Source organism: Aquarana catesbeiana, linkage group LG09, assembly GCF_042186555.1.
Source record: "Aquarana catesbeiana isolate 2022-GZ linkage group LG09, ASM4218655v1, whole genome shotgun sequence".
Lineage (NCBI taxonomy): Eukaryota > Metazoa > Chordata > Amphibia > Anura > Ranidae > Aquarana > Aquarana catesbeiana.
Window position 1 is genome coordinate 189,825 of NC_133332.1, and position 24,570 is coordinate 214,394.

Sequence of the window (24,570 nt, forward strand, 5' to 3'; positions counted from 1 at the left end):
TTCTCTGGCATGCTGCTGAACTTGTTCTAGCAGTTTCCTGTATGCCCTTTCCAGATGCTGTTCCTTCCTTAGCAAATATTCCAGATCAGGTTTAAGCTCTGAGACCCCTGCAAGAGCATAGCCTCTCTGTATTCTCGCAGGTCTTCAAGGGTAGATTCCCCTTCATCACCAAACATAAAATGATCTGTAAGGCTCTCCCACAGCAATCCAGGGCCACCAAAGTCATATCCCTCTGGAGAGCATTCTGTTGTCTCCCCTAAATATTCCTGCTCTGCGTGCCATTGCAGAGCCCAATAACGATTGTCCAGCTCTATCTCCTGCTGGACCAACCTGTCCAACTCAGTCACCCATTGCTCCTGGGGCCACTCTCCCAGGAATGCCATCCGCAATGCCTGTTGGTCACTGGACCGTTGCTCTGGAGTTGGAAAGCACTTTCCCTGTTGTATACCAGTGACCTGGAGGGCTCCAATCCAGAGTCAACCCGAATCTGCTGCCTGAGCTCCGGGTATTCATCCTCAGACACAGCCCTGGAGTATGCTGAAAGGATGATCCGCAGCAGCCCGGGGACTCTGATGCCAGGTCCATATCTCTGTTGGGGTTACTGAAGTCTGGTATCCCGATCTTGGATCCTGGTGGAGGTTTGGATGCCCCAGGCACAAGGAAACATCCCACTGCTTGTCACCAAATGTGACGGAATCCGGACACCCTGACTGGGTATCTCCACCATTGAAGCTGCTTTCAAACTCTGGCACACGAGAACAGTGAGACTAATTATAGTTACCCCAATAACTAGGCAACACCAGTTTTGGTGTAAACCAGAAAAAGAACTGTTTATTTGAACAAGAATATAGGCTTTTGTACACTTGAGAAGGTAACTCACAACATTAACAATGACCCAAATATTTACCCAAAACATCACCCAATGGTTTAGCTAACGAGGTACAGCCAATTTATGGCTAACCCCAATCCAGAGGATCCTTAATAAACCACCTGTGATACTCACATTCCAGGTCAGTCTTGCCGACTTCAAGCTAACTACAGACAATACACATTATCATAAGAATAAACACAGCAAACCTTCAAACAATAGCAGGAGACCTACTTACAATAAACACATTATGGTAAGGGGCCCCAGACAGGTGGTTTGCTGATGACATCAACATTATGAGTCCCAAGCTGGCAGAGACCATCATGGCCTTTTTAATAATGTCCTTTTGCATTACATAACAGAACATCTTTTTAAATGCTTGTAACTCCCTCAAATGCCAGGGCCCATAGTCGGTAGGCAAGATGCTAACATTCAGTCCCCTCCAAAAGCCTGTCCCGGGTGAGTCTATCACAGGTATTGGTGGTTGGGTTAGGGTTAGAGTTGGCATTGGTGGTTTGGTTAGGGATAGAGTTGGTATTGGTGGTTGGGTTGAGGTTAGAGTTGGCATTGGTGGTTTGGTTAGGGATAGAGTTGGTATTGGTGGTTGGGTTGAGGTTAGAGTTGGTATTGGTGGTTTGGTTAGGGAATGAGTTGGTATTGGTGGTTGGGTTAGGGATAGAGTTGGTATTGTGGTTGGGTTGAGGTTAGAGTTGGTATTGGTGGTTTGGTTAGGGAATGAGTTGGTATTGGTGGTTGGGTTAGGGATAGAGTTGGTATTGTGGTTGGGTTAGGGATAGAGTTGGTATTGTGGTTGGGTTAGGGTTAGAGTTAGTATTGGTGGTTGAGTTAGGTTAAGAGTTGGCTTTGGTGGTTGGGTTAGTGTTAGTGGTTGGGTTCCGATTAAAGTTAAAATGAATAGCTGTCTTTATTGTGCCTGCTTTAGATACTGTAGATTAGAGAATAAAAGGACTCCACGCAGCTTTCATCTATGGAAGGTTATAGAATTAAACTTTGATTTAGTATACATTCTGTTCCTTTGAAGTATCATGGGAGGAACAGATAACAGGTAAGGTGGGGGAAAAACAATTGACAGGTGAGGTGGGGGAGGAATGGGTGACAGGTAAGGTGGGGAGGAACGGCTGTAGAGGACACCCCCACCCCGGCCTGCAGAGGAGGGCCCCCACCCCGGGCCTGCAGAGGAGAGCCCCCACCCCATGGCCGCAGAGGAGACCCCCCACCCCGGGCTTGCAGAGGAGTCCCCCCACCCCATATCTGCAGAGGAGACCCCCCACCCCAGGCCTGCAGAGGAGACCCCCCACCCCATATCTGCAGAGGAGACCCCCCACCCCAGGCCTGCAGAGGAGACTCCCCACCCCATGTCTGCAGAGGAGACTCCCCACCCCATGTCTGCAGAGGAGACCCCCCACCCTGGGCCTGCAGAGGAGACCCCCCACCCCATGGCCGCAGAGGAGACCCCCCACCCCGGGCCTGCAGAGGAGTCCCCCCACCCCATATCTGCAGAGGAGACCCCCCACCCCAGGCCTGCAGAGGAGACTCCCCACCCCATGTCTGCAGAGGAGACTCCCCACCCCATGTCTGCAGAGGAGACCCCCCACCCTGGGCCTGCAGAGGAGACCCCCCACCCTGGGCCTGCAGAGGAGACCCCCCAATCCATGCCTGCAGAGGAGACCCCCCACCCTGGGCCTGCAGAGGAGACCCCCCAATCCATGCCTGCAGAGGAGACCACCCAATCCATGCCTGCAGAGGAGACCCCCCACCCTGGGCCTGCAGAGGAGACCCCCCAATCCATGCCTGCAGAGGAGACCCCCCCACCCCATGCCTGCAGAGGAGACCCCCCCAATCCATGCCTGCAGAGGAGACCCCCCAATCCATGCCTGCAGAGGAGACCCCCCACCCTGGGCCTGCAGAGGTGACCCCCCAATCCATGCCTGCAGAGGAGACCCCTTGCCCTATGCCTGCAGAGGAGACCCCCCACCCCATGCCTGCAGAGGAGAACCCCCACCCCATGCCTGCAGATGAGTCCCCCTACCCCGGACCTGTAGAGGAGACCCCCCACCCCGGGCCTGCAGATGAGTCCCCCCGCCCTGGGCCTGCAGATGAGTCCCCCCACCCTGGGCCTGCAGAGGAGACCCCCCACCCCATATCTGCAGAGGAGACCCCCACCCTGGGCCTGCAGATGAGTCCCCCCACCCCATATCTGCAGAGGAGACCCCCACCCTGGGCCTGCAGAGGAGACCCCCAATCCATGTCTGCAGAGGAGACCCCCCAATCCATGCCTGCAGAGGAGACCCCCCACCGTGGGACTGCAGATGAGTCCCCCCATCCTGGGCCTGCAGAGGAGACCCCCACCCCATGCCTGCAGAGGAGACCCCCCCAATCCATGCCTGCAGATGAGTTCCCCCACCTCGGGCCTGCAGAGGAGACCCCCTACCCTGTGCCTGCAGAGGAGACCCCCCAATCCATGCCTGTAGAGGAGACCCCCCACCCCATGCCTGCAGAGGAGACCCCCCACCCCGGGCCTGCAGAGGAGACCCCCCCACCCCATGCCTGCAGAGGAGACCCCCCACCCTGGGCCTGCAGAGGAGACCCCCCACCCTGGGCCTGCAGAGGAGACCCCCCACCCCATGTCTGCAGAGGAGACCCCCCACCCCGGGCCTGCAGAGGAGACCCCCCACCCCATGTCTGCAGAGGAGACCCCCCACCCCGGGCCTGCAGAGGAGACCCCCCACCCCATGCCTGCAGAGGAGACCCCCCACCCCGGGCATGTAGAAAAGACCCCCCACCCTGGGCCTGCAGAGGAGACCCCCCACCCTGGGCCTGCAGAGGAGACCCCTCAATCCATGCCTGCAGAGGAGACCCCCCACCCCATGCCTGTAGAGGAGACCCCCCACCTCGGGCCTGCAGAGGAGACCCCCCACCCTGGGCCTGTAGAGGAGACCCCCCACCCCAGACCTGTAGAGGAGACCCCCCACCTCGGGCCTGTAGAGGAGACCCCCCACCCCATGCCTGTAGAGGAGACCCCCCACCTCAGGCCTGCAGAGGAGAACCCCCACCCTGGGCCTGTAGAGGAGACCCCCCACCCTGGGCCTGTAGAGGAGACCCCCCACCCCGGGCCTGCAGAGGAGACCCCCCACCCTGGGCCTGCAGAGGAGACCCCCCATCCCTGGCCTGCAGAGGAGACCCCCCACCCCGGGCCTGCAGATGAGTCCCCCCACCCTGGGCCTGCAGAGGAGACCCCCCACCCCGGGCTTGCAGATGAGTCCCCCCACCCCGGGCCTGCAGAGGAGACCCCCCACCTCGGGCCTGTTGAGGAGACCCCCCACCCCGGGCCTGTAGAGGAGACCCCCCACCCTGGGCCTGCAGAGGAGACCCCCCACCCCGGCCTGTAGAGGAAACCCCCACCCCGGGCCTGCAGATGAGTCCCCCCACCCCGGGCCTGCAGATGAGTCCCCCCACCCTGGGCCTGCAGAGGAGACCCCCCACCCCGGGCCTGCAGATGAGTCCCCCAACCCCAGGCCTGTAGAGGAGACCCCCCACCCCGGGCCTGCAGAGGAGACCCCCCACCCCGGGCCTGTAGAGGAGACCCCCCACCCCGGGCCTTTAGAGGAGACCCCCCACCCCAGGCCTGTAGAGGAGTCCCCCCACCCCAGGCCTGCAGAGGAGACCCCCCCACCCCGGGCCAGTAGAGGAGACCCCCCACCCTGGGCCTGCAGAGGAGACCCCCCACCCCGGCCTGTAGAGGAGACCCCCCACCCTGGGCCTGCAGAGGAGACCCCCCACTCCGGGCCTGTAGAGGAGAATCCCCACCCCGGGCCTGTAGAGGAGACCCCCACCCCGGGCCTGTAGAGGAAACCCCCACCCCGGGCCTGTAGAGGAGACCCCCCACCCCGGGCCTGCAGATGAGTCCCCCCACCCCGGGCCTGTAGAGGAGACCCCCCACCCCGGGCCTGCAGATGAGTCCCCCCACCCCGGGCCTGTAGAGGAAACCCCCACCCCGGGCCTGTAGAGGAGACCCCCCACCCCGGGCCTGCAGATGAGTCCCCCCACCCCGGGCCTGTAGAGGAGACCCCCACCCCGGGCCTGCAGAGGAGACCCCCCACCCCGGGCCTGCAGATGAGTCCCCCCACCCCGGCGAGGAGTCCCCCCACCCCAGGCCTGTAGAGGAGACCCCCCACCCCGGGCCTGTAGAGGAGACCCCCCACCCCGGGCCTGTAGAGGAGACCCCCCACCCTGGGCCTGCAGAGGAGACCCCCCACCCCGGGCCTACAGATGAGTCCCCCCACCCCGGGCCTGCAGAGAAGACCCCCCACCCCGGGCCTGCAGATGAGTCCCCCCACCCCGGGCCTGCAGAGGAGACCCCCCACCCCGGGCCTGCAGATGAGTACCCCCACCCTGGGCCTGCAGATGAGTCCCCCCACCCCGGGCCTGCAGAGGAGACCCCCACCCCGGGCCTGCAGAGGAGACCCCCACCCCGGGCCTGTAGAGGAGACCCCCCACCCCGGGCCTGTAGAGGAGACCCCCCCACCCCGGGCCTGCAGAGGAGACCCCCCACCCCGGGCCTGCAGAGGAGACCCCCCACCCCGGGCCTGCAGAGGAGACCCCCCACCCTGGGCCTGCAGAGGAGACCCCCCACCCCGGCCTGTAGAGGAAACCCCCACCCCGGGCCTGTAGAGGAGACCCCCCACCCTGTGCCTGCAGAGGAGACCCCCCACCCCGGGCCTGCAGATGAGTCCCCCCACCCCGGCCTGCAGAGGAGTCCCCCCACCCCGGGCCTGAAGAGGAGACCCCCCACCCCGGGCCTGCAGAGGAGACCCCCACCCCGGGCCTGCAGAGGAGATCCCCCACCCCGGGCCTGTAGAGGAGACCCCCCACCCCGGGCCTGTAGAGGAGACCCCCCCACCCCGGGCCTGCAGAGGAGACCCCCCCACTCCGGGCCTGCAGAGGAGACCCCCCACCCCGGGCCTGCAGATGAGTCCCCCCACCCCGGGCCTGTAGAGGAGACCCCCCACCCTGGGCCTGCAGAGGAGACCCCCCACCCTGGGCCTGCAGAGGAGACCCCCCACCCTGGGCCTGTAGAAGAGACCCCCCACCCCGGCCTGTAGAGGAAACCCCCACCCCGGGCCTGTAGAGGAGACCCCCCACCCTGTGCCTGCAGAGGAGACCCCCCACCCCGGGCCTGCAGATGAGTCCCCCCACCCCGGCCTGCAGAGGAGTCCCCCCACCCCAGGCCTGTAGAGGAGACCCCCCACCCCGGGCCTGTAGAGGAGACCCCCCACCCCGGGCCTGTAGAGGAGACCCCCCACCCCGGGCCTGTAGAGGAGACCCCCACCCTGGGCCTGTAGAGGAGACCCCCCACCCTGGGCCTGCAGAGGAGACCCCCCACCCCGGGCCTGTAGAGGAGACCCCCCACCCCGGCCTGTAGAGGAGACCCCCCCACCCTGTGCCTGCAGAGGAGACCCCCCCACCCCGGGCCTGCAGATGAGTCCCCCCACCCCGGGCCTGCAGATGAGTCCCCCCACCCCGGGCCTGTAGAGGAGATCCCCCACCCCGGGCCTGCAGATGAGTCCCCCCACCCCGGGCCTGCAGAGGAGAAGAGGAGACCCCCCACCCCGGCCTGTAGAGGAGACCCCCCACCCCAGCCTGTAGAGGAGACCCCCCACCCCGGGCCTTTAGAGGAGACCCCCCACCCCAGGCCTATAGAGGAGTCCCCCCACCCCAGGCCTGCAGAGGAGACCCCCCCACCCCGGGCCAGTAGAGGAGACCCCCCACCCTGGGCCTGCAGAGGAGACCCCCCACCCCGGCCTGTAGAGGAGACCCCCCACCCTGGGCCTGCAGAGGAGACCCCCCACCCCGGCCTGTAGAGGAGACCCCCCACCCCGGGCCTGCAGATGAGTCCCCCCACCCTGGGCCTGTAGAGGAGACCCCCCACCCCGGGCCTGTAGAGGAGTCCCCCCACCCCGGGCCTGTAGAGGAGACCCCCCCACCCCGGGCCTGTAGAGGAGACCCCCACCCCGGGCCTGTAGAGGAGACCCCCCACCCCGGGCCTGTAGAGGAGACCCCCCACCCTGGGCCTGCAGATGAGTCCCCCCACCCCGGGCCTGCAGAGGAGACCCCCCACCCCGGGCCTGTAGAGGAGACCCCCCCACCCCGGGCCTGTAGAGGAGACCCCCCACCCTGGGCCTGCAGAGGAGACCCCCCACCCCGGGCCTGCAGAGGAGACCCCCCCACCCCGGGCCTGTAGAGGAGACCCCCCACCCTGGGCCTGCAGAGGAGACCCCCCACCCCGGCCTGTAGAGGAGACCCCCCACCCTGGGCCTGCAGAGGAGACCCCCCACCCCGGCCTGTAGAGGAGACCCCCCACCCCGGGCCTGCAGATGAGTCCCCCCACCCCGGGCCTGTAGAGGAGACCCCCCACCCCGGGCCTGTAGAGGAGTCCCCCCACCCCGGGCCTGTAGAGGAGACCCCCCCACCCCGGGCCTGTAGAGGAGACCCCCACCCCGGGCCTGTAGAGGAGACCCCCCACCCCGGGCCTGTAGAGGAGACCCCCCACCCTGGGCCTGCAGATGAGTCCCCCCACCCCGGGCCTGCAGAGGAGACCCCCCACCCCGGGCCTGCAGAGGAGACCCCCCCACCCCGGGCCTGCAGAGGAGACCCCCCACCCCGGGCCTGCAGAGGAGACCCCCCACCCTGGGCCTGCAGAGGAGACCCCCCACCCCGGGCCTGCAGAGGAGACCCCCCCACCCCGGGCCTGTAGAGGAGACCCCCCACCCCGGGCCTGTAGAGGAGACCCCCCCACCCCGGGCCTGTAGAGGAGACCCCCCCACCCCGGGCCTGTAGAGGAGACCCCCACCCCATGCCTGTAGAGGAGACCCCCCAACCCGGGCCTGTAGATGAGTCCCCCCACCCCGGGCCTGTAGAGGAGAGAAGCCGCTAATAGTAAATTTCTATTGTTACTGAATCCAGGCCTAACAGAATAACATCGTATCGTCGTGGCAACCTGATATACACATGACTGACAGTGAGCTGTTTCCATGGCGATAGATTATGTCTTGTGTAAGAGACTACAACATCTGGTAGTCAGCTGTCTCCATAGCAACCTGGACCCTTCTCTGGACTGCCATGCCTGATTGGCTGGGAACGGTTTCCATGGATACCAATTATTTCCTAGGCTTTGGCCTGGAGGGACTCGGCCTTTGCTGTCAATGTGCCAGATTCATGGCGTGAGATTGTGGAAGGTTTATATTCCCGGCACGTTCACCAGGAATAGAACTTCCAGACACTGGACGTCCATAGAAGGTGTCTCCACATCGGCCTATGAGAAGGCTGCTGCTGGAAATGCTGGTCGCCTGGCAAGCTGCGGCTGTCATGGTGACTCCGGATCTGCAGGATGGTGATTGGAAGGGATGACTTCCCGGGTCTCTCTTATGGTCCCTATCCTCCTCTTCTGGGGTCCCCCTGCTGATGATCCTGGCTCCTCCCCCTTGCAGGCCCAATCCTGAGCCAGCTCTGTGCGTCCATTGACACACACACCGCAGCCCCTCACTCCCACCTCACTGGCTGTGATTGACAACAAGGGAGCCAATGAGGAGGATGAGAGTGGAGAGAGCCTTGGCTAGATGGAGATAGGTTCAGGTGAGTATGGAGGAGATCACCTTCATACAGAGAATTCCTGTCTATAGCAATGACTGAGGCTTCTCCCCAGACTTTCATGCAGCTAAGAATACATCCGACACGTACACCGGATATCAGATCATGGAGTCTCTATTAATACAAATGTATTGGAAATTCCTTCATATAACTGGATTTACACCCCCGATATCAGGATACCCCATATTATAATGTTCTATCGGGATACCCCATATTATAATGTTATATCGGGATACCCCATATTATAATGTTATATCGGGATACACCATATTATAATGTTATATCGGGATACACCATATTATAAAGTTATATCGGGATACCCCATATTATGTTATATCGGGATACACCATATTATAAAGTTATATCGGGATACACCATATTATGTTATATCGGGATACCCCATATTATGTTATATCGGGATACACCATATTATAATGTTATATCGGGATACCCCATATTATGTTATATCGGGATACACCATATTATAATGTTATATCGGGATACCCCATATTATAATGTTATATCGGGATACCCCATATTATAATGTTATATCGGGATACCCCATATTATGTTATATCGGGATACACCATATTATAATGTTATATCGGGATACACCATATTATAATGTTATATCGGGATACCCCATATTATAATGTTATATCGGGATACACCATATTATGTTATATCGGGATACACCATATTATAAAGTTATATCGGGATACACCATATTATGTTATATCGGGATACACCATATTATAAAGTTATATCGGGATACCCCATATTATAATGTTATATCGGGATACACCATATTATAATGTTATATCGGGATACACCATATTATAATGTTATATCGGGATACACCATATTATAATGTTATATCGGGATACACCATATTATAATGTTATATCGGGATACACCATATTATGTTATATCGGGATACACCATATTATAAAGTTATATCGGGATACCCCATATTATGTTATATCGGGATACCCCATATTATAATGTTATATCGGGATACCCCATATTATGTTATATCGGGATACACCATATTATAATGTTATATCGGGATACACCATATTATAATGTTATATCGGGATACCCCATATTATAATGTTATATCGGGATACCCCATATTATGTTATATCGGGATACCCCATATTATAATGTTATATCGGGATACACCATATTATAATGTTATATCGGGATACCCCATATTATGTTATATCGGGATACACCATATTATTATGTTATATCGGGATACACCATATTATAAAGTTATATCGGGATACCCCATATTATGTTATATCGGGATACACCATATTATAATGTTATATCGGGATACACCATATTATAATGTTATATCGGGATACCCCATATTATGTTATATCGGGATACCCCATATTATGTTATATCGGGATACCCCATATTATAATGTTATATCGGGATACACCATATTATAATGTTATATCGGGATACCCCATATTATGTTATATCGGGATACACCATATTATAAAGTTATATCAGGATACCCCATATTATGTTATATCGGGATACCCCATATTATGTTATATCGGGATACACCATATTATTATGTTATATCGGGATACACCATATTATAAAGTTATATCGGGATACCCCATATTATGTTATATCGGGATACACCATATTATAAAGTTATATCAGGATACCCCATATTATGTTATATCGGGATACACCATATTATAAAGTTATATCGGGATACACCATATTATAATGTTATATCGGGATACCCCATATTATAATGTTATATCGGGATACCCCATATTATGTTATATCGGGATACACCATATTATAATGTTATATCGGGATACACCATATTATAATGTTATATCGGGATACCCCATATTATAATGTTATATCGGGATACACCATATTATAATGTTATATCGGGATACCCCATATTATGTTATATCGGGATACACCATATTATAATGTTATATCGGGATACCCCATATTATAATGTTATATCGGGATACCCCATATTATAATGTTATATCGGGATACCCCATATTATAATGTTATATCGGGATACCCCATATTATAATGTTATATCGGGATACACTGTATATATCAGAGCTCATATTGTATCAATATAGACTCCATGATCTGATATCTGGTATATGTGTCTGATGTCTTCTTAGCTGCATGAAAGCCTCTGAACTCGCCCTTGTAGCCAGTTTTCAATCCATGTACTCACCCTATGGTCCATGCCAACGCACCTTATTTTGTACAGTAAACGTTTATGGGGAACCGTGTCAAATGCTTTTGTAAAATCCAGATACACCACGTCTACGGGCCTTCCTTTATCTAGATGGCAACTCACCTCCTCATAGAAGGTTAATAGATTGGTTTGGCAAGAACGATTCTTCATGAATCCATGCTGATTACTGCTAATGATATCATTCTTATTACTAAAATCTTGTATATAGTCCCTTATCATCCCCTCCAAGAGTTTACATACTATTGATGTTAGGCTAACTGGTCTGTAATTCCCAGGGATGTATTTTGGGCCCTTTTTAAATATTGGTGCTACATTGGCTTTTCTCCAATCAGCTGGTACCATTCCAGTCAATAGACTGTCTGTAAAAATTAGGAACAACGGTCTGGCAATCACCTGACTGAGTTCCTTAAAGGGGTTGTAAACCATTGTGCATCCTATGCATTAAGGTGAAAAAACTTCTGGCAGTGACCGGCCCCCCGTTTTACTTACCTGAGCCCCGTATTTCCCTTGGCGGAGATGCGCTGTCCCTCTCTTGATTGGATATATTGATAGCAGCGCAGCCATTGGCCCCGCTGCTGTCAATCAAATCCAATGACGCGGGTGTCGGGGGTGGGGCCGAGTCCGGCATTCATGTCTATGGACACCAAATGCTGGACTGGGGAGGGCGCCCTCAAGGTAACCCCCTCGGGAGAACGCTTCTCCTAGGGGGTTATCTGATGCGGGGAGGAGCTGCCGTGGGACCCCAGAAATCGAGGATCGGGGCCACTCTGTGCAAAACGAACTGCACAGTGGAGGTAAGTGTGATATGTTTATATTTTAAATGAAAAAAAAATGAGCCTTTACAATCACTTAAAGGACCCTCGGGTGCAAGCCATCTCCTAGATTGTAGAACGAGTAGGGACCTCTAAATCCTCTTGTATTAAATTGATTTGTAATTGTACTGTCTGCTCTAATGTTGCGCAAACTGTCGGCGCTATAAAAATCCTGTATAATAATAATAATAATAATCTGGTCCCGGTGATTTATTAATGTTAAGTTTCTCAAGTCTAATTTTAATTCCGTCCTCTGTTAACCATGGAGGTGCTTCCTGTGTTGTGTCCTGAGGATAAACACTGCAGTTTTGGTTACTGAAGCCCCCCGATTCACTCGTGAAGACTGAGGAGAAGAATAAATTCAATACCTTCGCCATCTCCCCATCCTTTGTAACCAGATGTCCTTCCTCATTCTTTATGGGGCCAATATGGTCTGTCCTCCCTTTTTTACTGTTTACATACTTAAAGAATTTCTTGGGATTTTTTTTGCTCTCCTCCGCTATGTGTCTTTCATGTTCTATCTTAGCCATCCTAATTGCACCCTTACATTTCTTATTGCATTCTTTATAAAGTCTGAATGCTGAGGATGATCCCTCAACCTTGTATTTTTTGAAGGCTTTCTCCTTTGCTTTTATATGCATTTTTACGTTAGAGTTAAGCCACCCAGGATACAGTAACATGATGGGATGTGGTTGGGCGTGGTGTACCATGGATACAGTGACATGATGGGATGTGGTTGGGCGTGGTGTACCATGGATCCAATGACATGATGGGATGTGGTTGGGCGTGGTGTACCATGGATCCAATGACATGATGGGATGTGGTTGGGCGTGGTGTACCATGGATACAGTGACATGATGGGATGTGGTTGGGCGTGGTGTACCATGGATACAGTGACATGATGGGATGTGGTTGGGCGTGGTGTACCATGGATACAGTGACATGATGGGATGTGGTTGGGCGTGGTGTACCATAGATACAGTGACATGGCAGGACCGGGCTGTGCATAGTGTGCCAATTTCCAACGCACAAACTGCTCTTCTTCTGATTAATGCCACAATAGTGGTCAGTGGGACATACGGCCCGAGAACCAGAATAAACATTGACATAAAACAACAAATATTGGAATTCTGGATCTGCCCGCGAGGTCACGTGACTGGACAGGTGCTCTTAGGATTTTGGTTGATTGTTGGCTGTAGTGTTAGATTTGTGGTAGTTCACTGACTGGTGGCTTCACTTTTATACCACGGCACAGCCGACCTCTCACCTGGATAGAAGTCCTTGGACTTGGAGAGTTTGACTGTGGCGCCCGTCTCACGCTGCAGCTGGACGATAGTCTGTCCCCCTTTACCGATAATGGAGCCGGCGGCATAGCTGGGGATCAGGACCTTCAGGAAGAGTTCAGCGTCATCTGCCGGACAGAAGATACCGAGATGTCATTCCACCATAACCAACAATCTACAAAGTATATCCCAGTCCACCACCGAGAGGACAAGGAGCCACATTATACAATGTACCATAGGGAGCCACAATATACAATGTACCATAGGGAGCCACATTATACAATGTACCATAGGGAGCCACATTATACAATGTACCATAGGGAGCCACATTATACAATGTACCATAGGGAGCAACGATATACAATGTACCATAGGGAGCCACGATATACAATGTACCATAGGGAGCCACATTATACAATGTACCATAGGGAGCAACGATATACAATGTACCATAGGGAGCCACATTATACAATGTACCATAGGGAGCCACATTATACAATGTACCATAGGGAGCCACATTATACAATGTACCATAGGGAGCCACATTATACAATGTACCATAGGGAGCAACGATATACAATGTACCATAGGGAGCCACAATATACAATGTACCATAGGGAGCCACAATATACAATGTACCATAAGGAGCCACATTATACAATGTACCATAGGGAGCAACGATATACAATGTACCATAAGGAGCCACATTATACAATGTACCATAGGGAGCAACGATATACAATGTACCATAAGGAGCCACATTATACAATGTACCATAGGGAGCCACAATATACAATGTACCATAGGGAGCCACATTATACAATGTACCATAAGGAGCCACATTATACAATGTACCATAGGGAGCCACATTATACAATGTACCATAGGGAGCAACGATATACAATGTACCATAGGGAGCCACATTATACAATGTACCATAGGGAGCCACATTATACAATGTACCATAGGGAGCCACATTATACAATGTACCATAGGGAGCCACATTATACAATGTACCATAGGGAGCAACGATATACAATGTACCATAGGGAGCCACAATATACAATGTACCATAGGGAGCCACAATATACAATGTACCATAGGGAGCCACAATATACAATGTACCATAGGGAGCAACGATATACAATGTACCATAGGGAGCCACAATATACAATGTACCATAGGGAGCCACATTATACAATGTACCATAGGGAGCAACGATATACAATGTACCATAGGGAGCCACGATATACAATGTACCATAGGGAGCCACGATATACAATGTACCATAGGGAGCCACAATATACAATGTACCATAGGGAGCCACAATATACAATGTACCATAGGGAGCCACGATATACAATGTACTATAGGGAGCAATGATATACAACGTTCCATAGGGAGCCACAATATACAATGTACCATAGGGATCAATGATATGGGAAGAAGTTTACTGCCGCCCATCACTTCCACAGCCCGTCGAAGATACTGCTCCCCTCCCCCCCATGTATTCTGGTCTCCACTGTCCCACCTGCAGACCTGGGACTGGAATGGAGATAAGTGAGGAATCGGTCGCTGATTTCCCAGCTGGTGAATGTCCACGGAATCGGCGTGTCTGTCATATTCTCTGGTCACTGTGGCTGAGGAAGAAGCTATTGGAGGGCCGGGGAACCCTCTGCTGTCTCAGTAAAGAGAACCTGTCTTTTCTCTATGCTATCGGTCCCCTATGTGATAGTAACATATAGAAACATAGGTCTCCTCCCCCCACATACATATAGATGAGGACATAAATACACGCAGTGGGGATACACCTGACCTATTTCCACAAACTCCAGAGAACAATAATTCTCAGCCCATCATTCACTTACCTCCAGGGCTTGTCTTCTCAAAGACTAGGTGCAGGAACCCTTTGTCTCCGCCCCCTACCCACCCCCGAGTACTGCCCCTTGTCTCCGCCCTCAACCCACCCCCGAGTACTGTCCCTTGTCTCCGCCCTCTACCCACCCCGAGTACTGTCCCTTGTCTCTGCCCTCTACCCACCCCCGAGTACTGTCCCTTGTCTCCGCCCTCTACCCACCCCCGAGTACTGTCCCTTGTCTCCGCCCTCTACCCACCCCGAGTACTGTCCCTTGTCTCCGCCCCCTACCCACCCCCGAGTACTGTCCCTTGTCTCTGCCCTCTACCCACCCCCGAGTACTGTCCCTTGTCTCCACCCTCTACCCACCCCGAGTACTGTCCATTGTCTCCGCCCCCTACCCACCCCCCGAGTACTGTCCCTTGTCTCCGCCCTCTACCCACCCCGAGCACTGCCCCTTGTCTCCGCCCTCTACCCACCCCGAGTACTGTCCCTTGTCTCCGCCCTCTACCCACCCCCAAGTACTGCCCCTTGTCTCCACCCTCTACCCACCCCCGAGTACTGCCCCTTGTCTCCACCCTCTACCCACCCTGAGTACTGCCCCTTGTCTCCGCCCTCTACCCACCCCCGAGTACTGCCCCTTGTCTCCACCCTCTACCCACCCCGAGTACTGCCCCTTGTCTCCGCCCTCTACCCACCCCGAGTACTGTCCCTTGTCTCCGCCCTCTACCCACCCCGAGTACTGTCCCTTGTCTCCGCCCCCTACCCACCCCCCGAGTACTGTCCCTTGTCTCCGCCCTCTACCCACCCCGAGTACTGCCCCTTGTCTCCGCCCTCTACCCACCCCGAGTACTGTCCCTTGTCTCCGCCCTCTACCCACCCCCGAGTACTGCCCCTTGTCTCCACCCTCTACCCACCCCCGAGTACTGCCCCTTGGTTCCAGCCCCCTACTCACCCCCGAGTACTGTCCCTTGTCTCCGCCCTCTACCCACCCCCAAGTACTGCCCCTTGTCTCCGCCCTCTACCCACCCCCGAGTACTGCCCCTTGTCTCCGCCCTATACCCACCCCCGAGTACTGCCCCTTGTCTCCGCCCCCTACCCACCCCCGAGTACTGCCCCTTGTCTCCACCCCCTACCCACCCCCGAGTACTGCCCATTGTCTCCGCCCTCTAACCACCCCCGAGTACTGCCCCTTGTCTCCGCCCTCTACCCACCCCCGAGTACTGCCCCTTGGTTCCAGCCCCCTACCCACCCCCGAGTACTGCCCCTTGTCTCCGCCCTCTACCCACCCCCGAGTACTGCCCCTTGGTTCCAGCCCCCTACCCACCCCCGAGTACTGCCCCTTGTCTCCGCCCTCTACCCACCCCCGAGTACTGCCCCTTGGTTCCAGCCCCCTACCCACCTCCCAGCACCACCCCTTTTACAGAATACAGAACTAAGTAACATTTGTGGTGCTCAGTATTTTGTATGGAAATTGTCAATGATCACAAGAAAAGCAGTAAAACAGATCCCCTGCAGGCAGAAACAATAGACCCCCTCATTAACAAAAAAAATCCCCCCAGCAACAATAGACTGCGTGCAAAAATATACCCCCCCAGCAAGAAAAAATCTCCCCGCAGCCAGCATCAATAGGCCCCTCCCTAATCAGTAGATCCCTCCCAGCAACAATAGGCCCCTCCCTAATCAGTAGATCCCTCCCAGCAACAATAGGCCCCTCCCTAATCAGTAGATCCCTCCCAGCAACAATAGGCCCCTCCCTAATCAGTAGATCCCTCCCAGCAACAATAGGCCCCTCCCTAATCAGTAGATCCCTCCCAACAACAATAGACCCCTCCCTAAGAATTAGACCCCTCCCAGCAACAATAGGCCCCTCCCTAAGCAGTAGATCACTCCCAGCAACAATAGGCCCCTCCCTAAGCAGTAGATCCCTCCCAGCAACAATAGGCCCCTCCCTAAGCAGTAGATCCCTCCCAGCAACAATAGGCCCCTCCCTAAGCAGTAGATCCCTCCCAGCAACAATAGGCCCACAGCAAAAATAGGTCCTCTCCCACAACAATGGACCCCCCAGCAGTCAGTATCAACAGATCCTGCAGCACTCCGCAACATCCCATGCCATTACATACATTCAGTCCTGGAGGTGCCGGTGTCTTGCCCAGAAAGTTCCCCCGGCGGATAAGGACCCCCCTGTGCTGCGCAGGCGCAGTACAAATGACTAGGAGCCGCTGAAAATAGCCGAAGCTGAAAAACTTCAATCAGCTGTACACAATGCCTGCGCACTGGGTCCAGGTTCAACCCCCTCCATCCAAGTGGACCCAGAGGGGGAATAAAAAAGTTCCGAGTGAAGTGAGGGGCCCGACTACAGGCGCCGTGTACAGCTGATTTCTATTATTTTCACCTTCGGCTATTTCCGCCGGCTCCTACTGCGCAGTAAAGGGGGGTCCTTATCTGCTGAGGGGAACTTTCTCGGCAGAACCCCTGCGTTCCCCCCGCGTTGCCCCGCGTTCCCCCGCGTTCCCCCCGCGTTGCCCCGCGTTCCCCCGCGTTCCCCCGCGTTCCCCCCGCGTTCCCCCCGCGTTCCCCCCGCGTTGCCCCGCGTTCCCCCGCGTTCCCCCCGCGTTGCCCCGCGTTCCCCCGCGTTCCCCCCGCGTTCCCCCCGCGTTGCCCCGCGTTCCCGCTGAAAAAAAGCCCTGCTTACCTCTAAACTGATGACCTGTAAAGGCTTTAAAAGTAACGGCTATGCAGAATTGTGGGCACCGAAGTCGCCATTTCACAGCTGTGTGCAAATCTAAGACTTGTTATGTTACATAGAAGGTGAGGGTGAAAAAAGACACAAGTCCATCAAGTCCATCCTATGTGTGTGATTATATGTCATATTACATTATATATCCCTGTATGTTGTGTGATTATATGTCATATTACATTATATATCTCTGTATGTTGTGTGATTATATGTCATATTACATTATATATCTCTGTATGTTGTGTGATTATATGTCATATTACATTATATATCTCTGTATGTTGTGTGATTATATGTCATATTACATTATATATCTCTGTATGTTGTGTGATTATATGTCATATTACATTATATATCTCTGTATGTTGTGTGATTATATGTCATATTACATTATATATCCTGTATGTTGTGTGATTATATGTCATATTACATTATATATCTCTGTATGTTGTGTGATTATATGTCATATTACATTATATATCCTGTATGTTGTGTGATTATATGTCATATTACATTATATATCTCTGTATGTTGTGTGATTATATGTCATATTACATTATATATCTCTGTATGTTGTGTGATTATATGTCATATTACATTATATATCTCTGTATGTTGTGTGATTATATGTCATATTACATTATATATCTCTGTATGTTGTGTGATTATATGTCATATTACATTATATATCTCTGTATGTTGTGTGATTATATGTCATATTACATTATATATCCTGTATGTTGTGTGATTATATGTCATATTACATTATATATCTCTGTATGTTGTGTGATTATATGTCATATTACATTATATATCCTGTATGTTGTGTGATTATATGTCATATTACATTATATATCTCTGTATGTTGTGTGATTATATGTCATATTACATTATATATCTCTGTATGTTGTGTGATTATATGTCATATTACATTATATATCTCTGTATGTTGTGTGATTATATGTCATATTACATTATATATCTCTGTATGTTGTGTGATTATATGTCATATTACATTATATATCTCTGTATGTTGTGTGATTATGTGTCATATTACATTATATATCTCTGTATGTTGTGTGATTATATGTCATATTACATTATATATCTCTGTATGTTGTGTGATTATATGTCATATTACATTATATATCTCTGTATGTTGTGTGATTATATGTCATATTACATTATATATCCCTGTATGTTGTGTGATTATATGTCATATTACATTATATATCTCTGTATGTTGTGTGATTATATGTCATATTACATTATATATCTCTGTATGTTGTGTGATTATATGTCATATTACATTATATATCTCTGTATGTTGTGTGATTATATGTCATATTACATTATATATCTCTGTATGTTGTGTGATTATATGTCATATTATATTATATATCTCTGTATGTTGTGTGATTATATGTCATATTACATTATATATCCTGTATGTTGTGTGATTATATGTCATATTACATTATATATCTCTGTATGTTGTGTGATTATATGTCATATTACATTATATATCCTGTATGTTGTGTGATTATATGTCATATTACATTATATATCTCTGTATGTTGTGTGATTATATGTCATATTACATTATATATCCCTGTATGTTGTGTGATTATATGTCATATTACATTATATATCCTGTATGTTGTGTGATTATATGTCATATTATATTATATATCTCTGTATATTGTGTGATTATATGTCATATTACATTATATATCTCTGTATGTTGTGTGATTATATGTCATATTACATTATATATCTCTGTATGTTGTGTGATTATATGTCATATTATATTATATATCTCTGTATGTTGTGTGATTATATGTCATATTACATTATATATCCTGTATGTTGTGTGATTATATGTCATATTACATTATATATCTCTGTATGTTGTGTGATTATATGTCATATTACATTATATATCCTGTATGTTGTGTGATTATATGTCATATTACATTATATATCTCTGTATGTTGTGTGATTATATGTCATATTACATTATATATCCCTGTATGTTGTGTGATTATATGTCATATTACATTATATATCTCTGTATGTTGTGTGATTATATGTCAGTATTACATTATATATCTCTGTATGTTGTGTGATTATATGTCATATTACATTATATATCTCTGTATGTTGTGTGATTATATGTCATATTACATTATATATCCTGTATGTTGTGTGATTATATGTCATATTATATTATATATCTCTGTATATTGTGTGATTATATGTCATATTACATTATATATCTCTGTATGTTGTGTGATTATATGTCATATTACATTATATATCTCTGTATGTTGTGTGATTATATGTCATATTATATTATATATCTCTGTATGTTGTGTGATTATATGTCATATTACATTATATATCCTGTATGTTGTGTGATTATATGTCATATTACATTATATATCTCTGTATGTTGTGTGATTATATGTCATATTACATTATATATCCTGTATGTTGTGTGATTATATGTCATATTACATTATATATCTCTGTATGTTGTGTGATTATATGTCATATTACATTATATATCCCTGTATGTTGTGTGATTATATGTCATATTACATTATATATCTCTGTATGTTGTGTGATTATATGTCAGTATTACATTATATATCTCTGTATGTTGTGTGATTATATGTCATATTACATTATATATCTCTGTATGTTGTGTGATTATATGTCATATTACATTATATATCTCTGTATGTTGTGTGATTATATGTCATATTACATTATATATCTCTGTATGTTGTGTGATTATATGTCATATTACATTATATATCTCTGTATGTTGTGTGATTATATGTCATATTACATTATATATCCTGTATGTTGTGTGATTATATGTCATATTACATTATATATCTCTGTATGTTGTGTGATTATATGTCATATTACATTATATATCTCTGTATGTTGTGTGATTATATGTCATATTACATTATATATCCCTGTATATTGCGGTCATTCAGGTGATTATCTAATAGTTTCTTGAAGCTATCAATGCTCCCCGCTGAGACCACCGCCTGTGGAAGGGAATTCCACATCCTTGCCGCTCTTACAGTAAAGAACCCTCTACGTAGTTTAAGGTTAAACCTCTTTTCTTCTAATTGTAATGAGTGGCCACGAGTCTTATTAAACTCTCTTCTGCGAAAAAGTTTTATCCCTATTGTGGGGTCACCAGTCCGGTATTTATATATTGTGGGGTCACCAGTCCGGTATTTGTATATTGTGGGGTCACCAGTCCGGTATTTATATATTGTGGGGTCACCAGTCCGGTATTTGTATATTGTGGGGTCACCAGTCCGGTATTTATATATTGTGGGGTCACCAGTCCGGTATTTGTATATTGTGGGGTCACCAGTCCGGTATTTATATATTGTGGGGTCACCAGTCCGGTATTTATATATTGTGGGGTCACCAGTCCGGTATTTCTCTATTGTGGGGTCACCAGTCCGGTATTTATATATTGTGGGGTCACCAGTCCGGTATTTGTATATTGTGGGGTCACCAGTCCGGTATTTCTCTATTGTGGGGTCACCAGTCCGGTATTTATATATTGTGGGGTCACCAGTCCGGTATTTGTATATTGTGGGGTCACCAGTCCGGTATTTGTATATTGGGGGGTCACCAGTCCAGTATTTGTATATTGTGGGGTCACCAGTCCGGTATTTATATATTGTGGGGTCACCAGTCCGGTATTTCTCTATTGTGGGGTCACCAGTCCGGTATTTCTCTATTGTGGGGTCACCAGTCCGGTATTTATATATTGTGGGGTCACCAGTCCGGTATTTATATATTGTGGGGTCACCAGTCCAGTATTTGTATATTGTGGGGTCACCAGTCCGGTATTTATATATTGTGGGGTCACCAGTCCGGTATTTATATATTGTGGGGTCACCAGTCCGGTATTTGTATATTGTGGGGTCACCAGTCCGGTATTTATATATTGTGGGGTCACCAGTCCGGTATTTGTATATTGTGGGGTCACCAGTCCGGTATTTATATAATGAAATCATATCCCCTCTCAAGCGTCTCTTCTCCAGAGAGAATAAGTTCAGAGCTCACAACCTTTCCTCATAACTAAGATCCTCCAGACCCTTTATTAGCTTTGTTGCCCTTCTTTGTAGTCGCTCCATTTCCAGTACATCCTTCCTGAGGACTGGTGCCCAGAACTGGACAGCATACTCCAGGTGCGGCCGGACCAGAGTCTTGTAGAGCGGGAGAATTATCGTTTTATCTCTGGAGTTGATCCTCTTTTTAATGCCAATATTCTGTTTGCTTTGTTAGCAGCAGCTTGGCATTGCATGTCATTGCTGAGCCTATCATCTACTAGGACCCCCAGGTCCTTTTCCATCCTAGATCCCCCCAGAGGTTCTCCCCCCAGTCTATAGATTACATTCAGATTTTTGCCACCCAAATACATTATTTTACATTTTTCTACATTGAACCTCATTTGCCATGTAGTCGCCCCTCCCCCATTCATTTGTTCAGGTCTTTTTGCAAGGTTTCCACATCCTGCGGAGAAGTTATTGCCCTGCTTAGCTTAGTATCGTCCACAAATACAGAGATTGAACTGTTTATCCCATCCTCCAGGTCGTTTATGAACAAATTAAATAGGATTGGTCCCAGCACAGAACCCTGGGGAACCCCACTACCCACCCCTGACCATTCTGAGTACTCCCCATTTATCACCACCCCCTGAACTCGCCCTTGTAGCCAGTTTTCAATCCATGTACTCACCCTATGGTCCATGCCAACGCACCTTATTTTGTACAGTAAACGTTTATGGGGAACTGTGTCAAATGCTTTTGCAAAATCCAGATACACCACGTCTACGGGCCTTCCTTTATCTAGATGGCAACTCACCTCCTCATAGAAGGTTAATAGATTGGTTTGGCAAGAACGATTCTTCATGAATCCATGCTGATTACTGCTAATGATATCATTCTTATTACTAAAATCTTGTATATAGTCCCTTATCATCCCCTCCAAGAGTTTACATACTATTGATGTTAGGCTGACTGGTCTGTAATTCCCAGGGATGTATTTTGGGCCCTTTTGAAATATTGGTGTTACATTGGCTTTTCTCCAATCAGCTGGTACCATTCCAGTCAATAGACTGTCTATAAAAATTAGGAACAATGGTCTGGCAATCACCTGACTGAGTTCCCTAAGTACCCTCGGATGCAAGCCATCTGGTCCCGGTGATTTATTAATGTTAAGTTTCTCAAGTCTAATTTTAATTCCGTCCTCTGTTAAGATACGTTTGGTATCTGTTTACTCTGAGCAACCTCATCTTTTATATATGACCAGAAATTGGGTAATATATTGTGCCTGTCTGCCCTAAAAATTAATTGAAGTGAATATTTTACTGAAAATGTACATTTAATAAACACTAATATTGTGTAACATACAAAATTTCAACTACCACAATGTTATTGTCCATGGTCTCTGCTTTCTGAAAATACATAATGTTTACAGAAATGGAAAGATTGACTGAGAGGAAAAATGTATAAATCTAAAATGTTTTCTAATTTGATTGATATTTGTACAAGTCTGATCCCACGCAGATCAATCAATCCAATCAGTCTAGATAACGATAGATCTAATCAATCTAGGGCTTTGTACATCTAATCAATACATCCATGGATCTATATAATCAAGAGACCTCTGCATCCAATCAATCTAGATAACGATAGATCTAATCAAGCTAGTGATCCATACATCAAATTAATCAAGATATCTTTATATCTTTTTTTTTATATTTGTTTATTGGTTTTCCATATAAAGTTTTGACAGGCTTTTTATAAAAGGTATATTTTGTATACAATGAGCATTACATGACCAGTAGCTGAACATGGCCAACGTATTACACAGCAGTAATCTTAACCCCCAATTGAGGGAAACACAATACACTGTATGAGGACCACGTAGGGCCCCAAACCAGTACGTTAAATTGCTACCAATGGTATGAGCCATCCATTCTCCATTCACACACTACGCAACTTTACTCAGGCCTCACCACCACCTCACCTCACCACCACCACCCGCTCCCTGCCAGTCTGATTAAAGGGTCATGGGGCCATCAACCCGATGCCCGGTGATCTAAGGCACAAAAGGAATCCGCAATATCAATCCAGGGTTGCCAGACCTTAGAAAACTTCTTTGGGCAGGCCCTGCCATTGTATATAAGTTTGAAGACGGGTACAACTTTATGCACCATGCAATAAAATGTTAGAATATCCGGAGCAGAGGCATTCTTCCATTGCAACAAAATTAGTTTCCTTGTATAGCGCTGGTAGATTTATGATCTACCATCTGATAGGTAAATTTAGTGAATTGCTTGTTATAGGAAGTTAGGTTTGCCTCTGTTCCAGCTTGGCTGACGTTGCATGTGGTTCCACATTGTGCCGGTGGGTGTCGTTGTCACCATGGGCCAGTGTTAGAAAAGCAACGCCTTGAAGTGTATGGATGCTCCTCTGTCCCGGAGATAACTCGGTGGAGGTGGTCCTCCAAGTTGCATTCTGGGAGAGGGTATTTATGGGACAAAAGCCATATTTTAGGGTTCGTTTTCTGCCACCTGCTGGCCCTCCTGGCCGTCAGGTATGTGTTAGAGTACCACCTCGTGGTCCTCTGTTCCGGAGGCCCGCGTCGCTGCGGCGTGTGGGTGGGCCCAGAAGCATGTCTGGGGCCTACCACAGCAGCCGAGGAATGGTCCTGAGCTGTCTATCCAGAGTGAAGAAGCTGGAAAACCGAGGAGATCCCAGGGGAGGACCCGTCATGGAAGGATCATGCAGAGTGCTGGTCTGGAGAGGGGCCTGGTGACTCGGTTGGAGGATGTATCCTGAAGTTATCCTACTGCATAGTACTGCCGGGTTGGCTTAGAGGTCCAAGAACTGTGTCTGACATTCACCACAAACCATTACATCCTGTGGCAGAGGATTGTACGGGTTTATTTCAAGCAAGTCTGTGGCAGAGGCTTTTGTTGGTGCTCCGTACTGGCTGCTAGGCAAGTGAGAGAGGTCTATCCAGACAG

The 24,570-nt window shown here is 49.5% G+C and overlaps 1 protein-coding gene across 1 annotated transcript in view; it reads right to left on the minus strand.

The window, feature by feature from the left end:
- Positions 1-24,570, minus strand: part of LOC141107357 (RNA-binding protein Nova-2-like) — a 109,221-nt gene that overhangs the window by 34,091 nt on the left and 50,560 nt on the right. The window contains exon 2 of the mRNA XM_073598042.1: positions 12,879-13,022. Within this exon, the coding sequence (XP_073454143.1) occupies positions 12,879-13,022 (144 nt within the window). The remainder of the gene's footprint in view (positions 1-12,878; positions 13,023-24,570) is intronic.